Source organism: Aedes aegypti, chromosome 3 (assembly GCF_002204515.2).
Source record: "Aedes aegypti strain LVP_AGWG chromosome 3, AaegL5.0 Primary Assembly, whole genome shotgun sequence".
NCBI lineage: Eukaryota > Metazoa > Arthropoda > Insecta > Diptera > Culicidae > Aedes > Aedes aegypti.
Genome location: NC_035109.1, coordinates 51,628,251 through 51,641,234, shown reverse-complemented (window position 1 = coordinate 51,641,234; position 12,984 = coordinate 51,628,251). Strand labels below are relative to the sequence as shown.

Sequence of the window (12,984 nt, the reverse complement as noted above, 5' to 3'; positions counted from 1 at the left end):
AGGAATAGCACACTACACTAGCCAGCAACTGCGTTGGCTGAGGTTTCTATTGTGTGGGCTTCCAATGGGTCGCGACGTTCTCAAACGACCGGTTACGGAACATGAGTCCGTTGCTCGATAAATACTTGTTTTAATTATGAATCGTGGTTTACGGCCAACCAGCCGAGTGGAAGTTTAACAACTACCGAAAAGCTAAACATTACATATAATCTGCAATTGGATTAGATGGACAAATTGATGTGAAGATTTGCGAAAAAGTTACACGTCTTCTCAGTGAGAATCGAACTCACGACTCCCCGATCTCTAGTTGGGGCGCGTTAACCACTACGCCATGAGAGGACTCATGAACGCAGAAGTTAACCTGAATTCGATTTCAGCTCAATAATCACGTGGTCCTCTTTCGCAAAGTGCACCTCTTTCGGAAGAATTAGATGCCCATCCAAACACAACGCTTTCTATATATATCCAATGCCTAGCCCGAGAGCGCATTGTTTTTTAGATATAGGAATAGCACACTACACTAGCCAGCAACTGCGTTGGCTGAGGTTTCTATTGTGTGGGCTTCCAATGGGTCGCGACGTTCTCAAACGACCGGTTACGGAACATGAGTCCGTTGCTCGATAAATACTTGTTTTAATTATGAATCGTGGTTTACGGCCAACCAGCCGAGTGGAAGTTTAACAACTACCGAAAAGCTAAACATTACATATAATTTGCAATTAGATTAGATGGACAAATTGATGTGAAGATTTGCGAAAAAGTTACACGTCTTCTCAGTGAGAATCGAACTCACGACTCCCCGATCTCTAGTTGGGGCGCGTTACCACTACGCCATGAGAGGACTCATGAACGCAGAAGTTAACCTGAATTCGATTTCAGCTCAATAATCACGTGGTCCTTTTTCGCAAAGTGCACCTCTTTCGGAAGAATTAGATGCCCATCTAAACATAACGCTTTCTATATATATCCAATGCCTAGCCCGAGAGTGCATTGTTTTTTAGGTATAGGAATAGCACAAGCAGGTTTCGTTGACGGCCGATCGACAACGGACCAGATCTTTACTGTACAGCAAATCCTCCAATCGTGAATACCAGGTCCCAACCTGGTCACCTATTCATCGATTTCAAGGTGGTATACGATATACCGTGTAAGTAGAGCTATAGAAAATCAAGGACAAGAACAGCTTTCCCGGGAAGCTCGCCAGACTGACAAGAGCAATGATGAAAGGTGTGCAAAATTGTGTAAAGGTTTAAGGCGAACATTCCAGTTCGTTTGGAGCCCGCCGTAGACTACGACAAGATGATGGCTGTTTCGTGCCTGTTGTTCAATGTTGCGCTAGAACGTGTTATGCGGAGAGCGGGACTTAACAGTAGGGATACGATTTTTAAGAGATCCAGTCAATTTGTTTGTTTTGCGGATGATATGGACATGTCGGTCGATCATTTGTAAAGGTGGCATACCTGTACATCCACCTGAAACGCGAAGCATCAATTCACTGTTCGTGAATGCGACTAAGACAAAGTACATGCTAGTTGGTAGAGCTGAGCGCGACAGTGCCCGCCTAGGTAGAAGTATTACGATAGATGGGGATAATAGAAATAATAAACCATAGAAGAAGAATGTCGCTGGCGTCGCTGATGGAACATCTTTTGCTGGCGGAGAAAGGCGGGGCTATAGATATCACCGTGAAAATGTATGCAGTTTGACACTTATGTACCCAACATGTTTCTGAGTGAGAACAAAGGGAACACCAGCGAAATTCGCCTTGTATAGTTTTTTATCTCTATTATGGGGATACGTTCGAGGTGGTCGACAAGTTCGTCTACCATCCTTGCTGACGTCTGATAGTAATGTCATAATTACAGCACAGAGAAATTACAGCATAATATATTGTTTTGTACAATTCACTGCATAGTATATGCAGTATTTCAGTATGGGTTTTTATGTATCGTAATATCAATAAAAAGATTTTGACTTGTATAGAAGTAAAGATCTTTAACAATGTTGCATTCGTCCTTTAAAAAAATACAGCTAAAATCGTTTACTTTTACAAAATTACTTACTTTTAAGTATTTAAACATTTTCATCCAATTTTTCTTGTTTTTTAAACTTGTGTAGTTTACTGTCCCTGCTACAATTTTCAAGACTGAACAAACAGTTAGTTCATAGTTGTCAATGATTGAAATAAATCCGGATCAAAATGCGGTTGATTTCGTGTTGCCGATAATAGAAGAACATTTGAACCCGCCCATTTTATGGGAAGGTTGCCGAAGGAAATTAGGCTGCTGACAATAGTTGTATTCCCATGGAAAGTTGCAGCTTTGTTGAAACTTTTCGACAATTCTGTCGATCTGAAACTACTAGCTAGCAATGTAAATGTACAAATGTATAAACAATTAATCTTTGTGTTTTTTTTTTCTTATAAATTGGCGAAATCAACTCACCTCTGAAAATTCTGAACTGCTACGGCAATTGAAATATGTTGTTAACAAAATGTTAAAAAATGCCTGATTTAGTTTTACCAAATTAGGATGATAGTGTTTTCTAACACAGAACACCTAGATATAAGAAATGAATGTAATGTTTATAAAGATACTAATAAAGAATCTGAAAAAAAAAATGTCTTCGTGTGTCAGGGGTTATTGTAAGAGAAGTGCGGCATAGCGTTAAACTACCGAGAATACGTAAATTTCCCTGTATAATCTGATTACTACAATATTTTCATACATTAAATCCATTTCAGAAACTCAAGGACGTAAAAACTCCTCAGGATGCCAGCAAAGGACGCAAAGTTCTGGGTATTACATTCTGGGTCATAGCTACGGCTCGAAACGCTCTTCTGGTGCTGGTCACCAGTTCCATTGCGTTCTACTTCGACCAGAATGGGCAACGGCCGTTCATTTTGACCGGTACGGTCAAGAGTGGCATTCCCGGGTTCCATCTGCCTCCGTTTTCGACGCAGATTGCTGGCCCGAACAGTACGCTAGTTGATCTGAACTTCAAAGACATGGTCTCCGAATTGGGAGTGAACATAGCCCTGGTACCGGTCATCGCCGTGTTGGGAAATGTGGCCATTTCCAAGGCTTTCGGAGGCAGCGGGATCAATCCGACCAAGGAACTGGTGGCACTTTCCCTGAGTAACGTGTTTGGTTCATTCTTCAGTTCTATTCCGGTGACGGGATCGTTCTCCAGAAGTGCCGTAAATCATGCTAGTGGGGTCAAGACTCCGATCGGGGGTATCTACACCGGAACTTTGGTGCTATTGGCGTTGGGCTTGCTCACTCCATACTTCCAATACATACCGAAAGCTGCGTTGAGTGCGGTGATCATATCTGCGGTTATCTTCATGATCGAATACGAAGTCATTCGTCCACTATGGCGGTGCAATAAGCGAGAGCTGATTCCAGGAGCAGTAACCTTCGTGCTCAGTTTGGTCGTTGGAGTTGAACTTGGCTTGCTGGCCGGGGTTTTAGCTGATCTGGCATTCGTTGTATATCGCACTGCGCGACCTGTATTGACGGTGGACGTTACATCTACATCTACCGAAGTGCAGTACATTATAATCCGACCACGCCACAGCCTTCTCTATTTCCCAGCAGTGGAATGGGTTAGAAACGTGATCTCTAAAGCTATCAAAAAGCATGGCAACATACCGATAGTTTTGGATTGCCGAATTGTTCATGGTATGATCGTGCAGAGATGATCATGGGTGAATCATCTAATAATGTTCAAATATTTTTAGAATTCGACTACACGGCTGCCACCGGCCTCGGTGCTCTCCGGAAAGAGCTCGATACCAAGAAGGTACCTCTAGTGGTACTGGGAGCATCCGTTGAAGTCCGCAAGATGTTGAAGGAAACGCTCAAGAGTACACTTCTGGAGGCGAATAACGAAGAAGAGTTGGAAAGTGTTCTGCAAGAACTGTGCAACGAAGGTAAGAGAGCAGAGCTGCGCGAAGTGGTGTCCCCGCTGTTGTCTCCAACGGCAGAACATCAAAAAGTACCCGTTACTATTGAAGAAGAATCGTACTGATCTTATTGATGCGTGTACTATAGTATAAGTAAATTTACGATTGAACCAATCTGTATAGAACTGAAAAGTGTTCTCTCTACAAAGTATCTCCTGGGATTGTATAATGTTCCTGTGTTATGTTTTAATGTTTGTATATATATTTTTCCTAATAAACTTTTAAAAATGTCCACTGATATTATAAGAGTAATTCCGTTTAAATCCGAAACGCATGGTTTCACTTTTCCAATGGATTCCTTGCTTAGATGCTTAGATCATGCCCACATTTCGCGCTTAATTTATTAATTACCGTGTTTACCCTAGTTTGTCTTCCCAACATACACAAAACAGGCAAAAAAGAAACAGATTCAGACAGAAATTGGACAGAAGTCAAACAGAAAACGGACAAATAACATAGATTACGGTATACATAAACTAAACAGAAAACAGGCAGAAGATAAACTTAAAGCAGATAATTTGGGTCCTAAAATGTTTAATGAAATCTTGTTTTTATTTAATAATTTTAATAACAAGAAAGAGCATGTTACTGTTACTATTTTAGCAATTTTTCCCGTTCAAATAACTGCTAAATCATGTTTAAATTTTAGTTTAAAAATTGGGTCCATAAATGAACTTTGACACTTCTGATCATGTTTGACATTCGCTTAGTCGACAAAAACACCACAGGGGTTTTAGTTTTAACACTGGGGTTGTTCATATCTGACATTCTGGAAGGGACACGGAAAACAAAATACACCAAAAATTTGAGTTTAAGCCAAAGGGTGTGACAAGTTCTAAAAAAACATAAAAAAATGTTTTTTGGACTTAAACCAACTGAAAATATTAGAACATTGAGTAAACATGTGTTTTGACTTAAACTTAAGCGTTTGGCACTAAAATTGAGACAGGGCTTTAGGATCCTATTGTGTCCATCTTAATTTTCAATTCACTACTGCAACATGCAGGAACGCTCGTCGCCAATGTGGAGTTTTCATGTCTTTTCAGCTTGAAAATTCTACAGAGCAGAAATGCAATTGCTGTCCCATGATGTAAGAACTAACATTGGGAATGTTTCAGTTATAATGTTGTCGAATCATTTCAACAAACATAACTGAACAGAAAAAAAATTCAAAAATTCAATTTACAAGAATAAAATTTTCTTTGTTTACATGTTACTTATGTTATTGTTCATTGGGACGCCTTAATAGATGTTAAAGGTAATAGAAATCGTGAATGTAACTGTTAGTTTTCGAATTTTTTGTTCAAAACGATAAACTTTTCACTTGCCCTACCTGTGGGGCAAGTGAAAAGTAAGGAGACGTTTTTCAAAAACTTTTTCTGTGCTTTTTTCTTTAATTTTACATAAAAATCGATTTCAGTATACTGCTTATATTTAATAGGAGTCAAGCTAAAAAATATACACGACTCCTTTTGTTTTAATTTAAGGTCTCTAGAATTTGAGGAATCCCAACTATGCGAAATCCATTACCCACTTGCCCCACGGTACCTTATAGTGTTTCTTGAATCATCAGCACGTTCTGTTGTTCTATGATAATTGTGAACCTTGTATACTTATAGCTACCTAAAGAGAAAAGACAAATTCAATCTCAAAAGAGAAACTTTTCATTTCCCCCACGTGATTAAAAAATTGATGGTGTTTCAATTTAGTTATACTTTTGGATCTTAGGCAATATAACATTTATAACAAATCCAAACCCAAAAATTTTAATGAATTTCTCTCAGTTTGACCACAGACAAACAGACGTCACACTCTCATCGTTGTCCATCGACCACTTTTTTAACGGTCGATTGAAAAATATGGTTGGTGGCCAATCCGCCACCCGCAGCGTTCGCATCGCTTTTGTTCGTGTTTGACGTTTACACACTACCGCCATCTGTTAGCCTGTCGGCCAAACACACCAATTTTAGCATTGGGCGTACATGCCCTCGTGACTATGATTTTGATCGAGAATTGTTCTAAGCACAGACAAACAGACGTCACACTCTCATCGTTGTCCATCGACCACTTTTTTAACGGTCGATTGAAAAATATGGTTGGTGGCCAATCCGCCACCCGCAGCGTTCGCATCGCTTTTGTTCGTGTTTGACGTTTACACACTACCGCCATCTGTTAGCCTGTCGGCCAAACACACCAATTTTAGCATTGGGCGTACATGCCCTCGTGACTATGATTTTGATCGAGAATTGTTCTAAGTATTACGTCTGTTTGTCTGTGTTCTAAGTATTACGTCTGTTTGTCTGTGGTTTGACTCTTAAATGGATATACATAATCCATAGTTAATGTTCTTATCAAAACATTGCGTATTTATTATTTTTAATTTACATTTTACTACCAAACATTGTTATAGAGATTTATGGAATAAATATTATTGCCGTCACACAAACGTTTTTTAAAATGATGAAAACAACAGGATATATTATAGAAAAAAGTATATCAATGCTCTCTGATCATTCTAGTTATTTTGTATTATTCTTATGAAATCAATAAATTGCAAAATAGGGTGCTATTTTGAATATAATTTGATGATTAATTCAAAGATAATTGATATTGCGATACCATACCGAAAGGGTACTTTATTGTAAAACAAAATTCGTAGTTCAAATTCTTTTTACAAACATGTTCAAAATGAACCTTTACCTGTTGTTTAGAACGAAAATTTGGTTCACATTGATTAAAAATATCATTTTAGAAGAGTTTTGAAGTTATGGCACAACAATTTTCTGAACTCAAAAGGGATAAAAACTGTTTATGATTTCTGTAAACTGTATATATTTCAACTAAATTTCTATCAGAGCTCACGAATATAATTAATACATTGGATTCAATGACCAAAATGAACGTTACAGTTCGAATTATTGGAACTTTTTAGCAAAAAACATTGGAAAACTGGCATTTCTCATAATTTAACCTACATTTCATATACGTCCGCTAATAAATTGTGCGAGTGTACTTCAATACATCTGAAAATCATAATAAAGCACTTAAGCAATCAAACAGAGCTGCTAAATTTAGTTTCGAATGTTGTACGTTTGAATTTTTGTAGGTGTACGAATATGGAATTGGGTGAATTTTAGACATAAATTCAATACTTTTCCATTAATCCAAAGATTAATGTAAATGGAAACATTGGGTCGTATGAACAAAAATCGTTGAACTTTACTACATGTAGCATCTACTCAAAAACAAAATCCACAAAGTTTACTACACTTTTGGTATGAATAAAAAACTTTTCGAACATGTAGTACTTTTACTTTCGAACATGAGCAGTAGTGTGGGACAAAATTTAGATTCTCGCTCCAGTGCACTTTTTGGATTGCGTTTAGGTCCCACACCAACTGTGCAAAATTTCAGCTCGATCGGAGAAACTATATTTTAGCGCCAGCCGTTCAAAGTTTGTATGGGATTTTCTATGGAAAAACTTACTTTTGCAAACAAAAATCGCCAGAGGTCGCCCATTGACCTCTATAAAAATTCTGAACACATACCTGGATAGGTATTTTTACGATGAAGAATATTGCCGAAGACCGCGAAACAATCCGACACTTGTGAAAAAAGTTATTCAATGAAAACCTATTGACAAGGCGACGTTGATTACCACGTGAAGGAATAACAATAATAACAAAATCGGGCAAAATTTCCGGATCGTTTATGCTTAATAACTTTTTTAACAAGCATCGGATTGCTTTGCGGTCTTCGGCAATGTTGTTCATCATAGAAATACCTATCGAGATCTGTGTTCAGAATTTTTATAGAGGTCAATGGGCGACCTCTGGCGATTTTTCTTTGCAAAAGTAAGTTTTCCCATAGTAAATCCCATACAAACTTTGAACGGCTGGCGCTAAAACATAGTTTCTCCGATCGAGCTGAAATTTTGCACAGTTGTTATGGGACCTAAATGCAATCCAAAAAGTGGACTGGAGCGAGAATCTAAATTTTTCATATAATCGTGTCCCAGGCTAATAGAGGTCCCCAAGCAAACTGCCACGAATACCAACGCACAATCAATCTTACACAAGTCGATTTCCTCAGAATGAAAACGTATCGATGTTTGTTTGACGTAATTGAGCTTTCGGTCAACGGCAGTCCAACGAGGAAGCGGTTGTTTTGCAGCAATTCTGTTTATATTTGGATTCTCACAGCAAACAAAAGCAATGTTGTGACAGTTCTCACAGCAAACAAAAAAAAATTTGTCAACATTGCACTACTACGCAGGCAACTAGATTGGTCTATGAGCAGTGACTGAAGCTGCACGTTAAGAAATTTCCATTCAGAGTGCAGAGTGATTCTGCACGTAAAGAACAATCTATTCAGAGTGACGCTTAAAATTAATACAATCATACATATGAAGAAAATGCATGGAATCTAATCGATTACGCGACAATTTGCACAAATCATGAAGGTGCTGTTATTTGACAAGATTTGTAGTGTAATTTTGCGATTAGTCTGGTATTCTCTTTATGTCTATGATTTTATGATGATGGTACATCAAAGAATTTTCTGGGTGGTTTGCGGCATTCGCCAACGCCAGTGATTGATGATTTTTTAAATACTAGCTTAACATTTATGAAGAGATCTTGAGATTACAGCTATCAAATTTGGAACCACATATTTTCTAGCACCAGTAGAGATTCTGGTGAAATTGCGGTAGAATTTTGATGCTCCCCGTGTGTTTTCTTAACAGCATGTTGAATTCCGGAAATTCTAAGTATTTCTGTGATATTCTCGTTATTTTGGTGGGGTTTCTGATAGTATCCTTGGAATGTCTAGAACTTAGAATGTCGAGATTTTTATGGGAATTGTAGTGATTCCATTGGTAGTCTTTAAAATTCAATGAGGATCTCCCCTAAAACACCAGGGTTCCCTTTGAAATTATTAAAATTCTTATCGATTTCACAAAAAAAAAAAACATTGAAATCTATAAAATATTTACCGACATTCCAAGAGATTAATATTCGGAATCCCATTCTCACCCCAATTCTAGAGTTTTTACCAGATTCCTAATATTTCCGCAATATTCCTAGAATGGTATTTAAACTTCTAGAATTATCATAAAAAATCCGACATCCCTATCGGAATCTCCTACAGGAATTCCGGAATTCAAAAGGAAATCTGAGATGTCAAAATGTACACGTAAAATTCAGAATTACATTATAAATAGGGGCGATCCATTAATTACGTAAGACAATTTTCGGGGTTTTTCAACCCCCCCTCCCCCCATGGTAAGATTTTTTGTATGAAAATTAAAAATAAATTGTATGGCGCGTAAGAAATCTCAAACCCCCCCCCTCCCCCCATAAACCCTTACATAATTAATGGACAGCCCCATATCTGAATTCCCACCGACATCCTAAAATTCCTAGAAAATAACATAATTATCGTAATGCCAGAATTCACACGGTTATTACAAATTGCTACTGCCGGTAATCTTACCGGAATCTCAGCATTGGCGGGGCGAATGTTTTGGTAACCTCAGAATTCCTAAGCAAAACTCAAATACCATCCGAAATATCAAAACTCATATTGTTTTCCCATGATTTTTACTCAAAAGTAAATTATTCCATTCAATTCCGCAATCTCAAAGCATGTGTAGCAACCTCTGAAGCTAACTACCAGTAGCTTTGTAGTAAATGCTACCTTTATTCATAGCAATGCGTTGTTTGTAGTATGTTCGAAAGGTGTAGAAAGGAAAATGACACAAACATGTTCCACTCGTGTTCCACATATAGCGTTTACTACCGAGAATGTAGTAAACTCAACTTTACTACATTTTATTCATACGGACCATTATGTGATTGGCAAATAATATATGACAGGTAACAGGTCTTCAATTTGGATAAAGTATTTTAAACTCAATACGTCATTTAATAGTTTTTTACTAACTTGATGTGAAAACAGTATCCTGTACGAATATGAAATTGGACCACTGTAGGTCTATGTCGAATTATTTCTCAAACTTTTTTTTATTGCAGTTTAAAACTGTCAGAGGGTAAAAGTGGTACAGAAAATTATTTTCCGCAACTTTTTTCCGCTGAAAATATTAAAATGAGATTGCATGTCGGCAACTTGTTACGGAGTGATAGTTGACAGGTTAACAATCTTTCGCTCTATAGAGCGCTGCATATGACGAGCCTAACCTCACTTATTTGACAGCTGCTGGTGCTGTTGTTTACGTTTCGGACTTAGTAGTTTTTTCCATAATTTTTTCATCTTCACATTTCTATCACCAGCATGCTGAAGATGACGATTTTCCACGGTAGGAAGATATAATAATACGATCCGTGGGTATCTGCAGTGGATTTAACCTCTCCTCGCAGCAAACTTTCACGAAATTAAGAATGATTCGAATAAAGTGCTAAGTCCAAACTGTAAACAACAGGACCAGTACCTGTCAAAATTGATGCGTGACGTCACAGTGCAGTGGAGTATTATGCAATTATGGCTGAAAAATCTCAGGAATCTCTTACCTATTGTAATGTTTTCAATGGCCTCAAAGGTTTAAGGCTGATTTGCTACTAACAAGTAAAGGAATCGCCTATCTTTATGTGTATAAAATTTCTTCCCAGAAATTGTCCAGAAAATCACATTTTTCTGATCGCAGTACGCAGTTGGGAAGAAATGTCATTTCGAAGGGGGCTCTCTGTAGGAAATTTCTTGACCCATTCAGTCAAGAAATTTCTTTACTTTTCTTGAGCGAAACAGCATACTTAGCTTTACGCATGAGTTTAAAACGTTAATTCACATATTCAATAAAATATACCAATTATTTTCACTTACCCCATATACCCACTTGCCCCGCGATACCTTACATTAATTGCAAAATTTGTATTTAATACATTTTTTACTGTGTAAATCAAACTACTCAGTGACCCCTCGATTTGGAGAAAAATGAGATTGTCATTTTTTGACAGCTCTGCTGAGTGCCTTCCAGTTCCCATTCCAGTCCCCCATTTTTTCTGCAGAGCTACTTTCCAGTGTCGCACAACACCAACACATCGTTGGAAATCCGCACATTTTTGTCGCATCGTTGTGTTGGTTGTGCAGGTGGCTGGAACTGGAATCCTGAATCAGCGGCGTAAAGTCCGAAAGCGAGTCTTTTACGCCCGCAGTACGTTCGAGCCCGTAGTCGTTTTCACACAGCTTCAGGTAAATTTTGGAAATTTGTGCAGTGTTTCAATTATTTCGGTGCAATTGCGCAGGATAACGGTAGTTTTGTGGTGATACAAGTGATAAAACATGGATTTGGTTGCGGAAGTTCATCGAGCGACGTGAAACATCTTTCTAGAAGAGCGCGCACTTTGCAACGTGTTACGCTGGGTGGAAAGCTACTTCACAGGATAATGATGGCCTAGTTGATTGGATTTATGTTTTCGACAAAAAATATCGAATTGAAAGTGTGATTATTTCATTAAACACTGGTAAAATTGGATAATTTCCTGGGTATGGAACGAGGATCATGTTTCATTCACTAACGCAATGGAGGAGGAACCACTGGAAGGTTCCATGGAATAAATTGGCTAATTACCATTTTCACGCAAAGCTTCATCTGTATGGTTGGGTACAACCGGTTATCGCCGGGTGGCCTTGCCAAATTCTGTTCCGTTATATAACAACAAATTCTGTTCCAGCAAAAATCGATACTGCAGTCATGTTTTTCTATGTCGCCGATCGGTCTTATGTACCGTTCTTCGTCGTTGTACATAAAGCCACGTGGTAGAACAGATGTGCAGCGCATGCATCTGAGTTTTGACTATCGAACAGAATACCTAACTCTTCACATTCGTAATTCAATTAGTAGGGTGCCGGTACCAATGGTTGTAATGTACCAGTAGATTGGACTATGGAATAAATCGTACATTTTTCGATAAAAAGGACATGTGTTATTTTTGGTGGATAGATCGCCTCTAGTTTAGCCGATTTGCCAAATTTCAGCTTTTTATTCTATCAAAAAGTCATATAAATAATTAAATTAACGCAAAAAAATTGCTCCCTTGCACCAATAGTCGCCGTCGTGTTCCAGTAGTGGATCAACGGATGGAAGCAGTTTTTAAAATGGATGTATAAAAATGAAGAAAAGTCCCAGAGATGATCTTTATGCTTCATTCGAAAGATATTAATTGCTGTTTCGAGGGAAAAATGTAAAACCCATGTAAAATTTTACCATTTTGTTCAAAATTCCTTGTATCATTCCCGAACGTCTACTACTGGAGCACTAGCGCAACTACTGGAACACGTGTACCAATAGTGGCTCAAGCGATTTTATGTTAAAAAAATAGTTTTATCACTCTTTTTATATTTTTCCCATATAGTAGAAATCTTTCTGTTGACGCCAAAAGATCTCTGTTAAGGCTTTTCGTTATTTTGTTATGATTTTTTAAAGCTTAGGTAGTCCACTAATGGCACCGGCCCCCTTTACTAATTATTATGCCATATTATGGTTGGCCTTCTCTAGCACAATACATCCCCATTCGTAGGCTCAACTTTTTTGCTACGATCCAAGCATCCCGTGCTCATTTTTCAGTCTGGAACGGTTTTTCGCCTTTACATAATCATCACTTTTGGTCACTGGCTTTGAGTTGACTTGAGCTGGAAGTGCCTACTACGTATCTGTCTGTCGGTAGAGTTCGTTATCTTATCAATCGGATGCGTTGCTCTTTAGCCTTGGAATCGTTAAAGAAGTTCCTAAGCTTGAAATTTAAAAAGAGGATAGTTAGTGATTCCAAGCTTCTGAAGGAATTACCTTAAATCAGAACGAGAAATTCTATCCATACTGTAAACTCTCCATAGATATTTGAGGGGCCATCGTGTTATAGAACATACCGACATCTGAAAATACAAACCAATAAAATAGTGTATTACTGTAATTTTTTTATGATGTTAGCAAACAATAAGTTTTTTCGTTCATAGCGTTTTGGAACATAGTTGACCAATTGATAACAAAATGCTTGAAAAGACAT

General features: G+C 38.0%; 2 protein-coding genes across 4 annotated transcripts in view; both read left to right on the top strand.

Moving 5' to 3' along the window:
* LOC5573979 (sodium-independent sulfate anion transporter) overlaps nucleotides 1–4,207 on the top strand; it is a 45,628-nt gene extending 41,421 nt beyond the window's left edge. For all 3 annotated transcript variants that reach the window (XM_021854643.1, XM_001654947.2, XM_021854644.1), the window contains 2 exons: nucleotides 2,744–3,683; nucleotides 3,743–4,207. In XM_021854643.1, coding sequence (XP_021710335.1) covers nucleotides 2,744–3,683; nucleotides 3,743–4,032 — 1,230 coding nt within the window. In that variant the 3' untranslated portion in view covers nucleotides 4,033–4,207. The remainder of the gene's footprint in view (nucleotides 1–2,743; nucleotides 3,684–3,742) is intronic.
* A 6,813-nt stretch (nucleotides 4,208–11,020) lies between these two features.
* Nucleotides 11,021–12,984, top strand: part of LOC5574515 (phosphate carrier protein, mitochondrial) — a 38,109-nt gene continuing 36,145 nt past the window's right edge. Inside the window, exon 1 of the mRNA XM_021852477.1 lies at nucleotides 11,021–11,173. The gene's annotated coding sequence lies outside the window, so the exon portion shown is untranslated. The remainder of the gene's footprint in view (nucleotides 11,174–12,984) is intronic.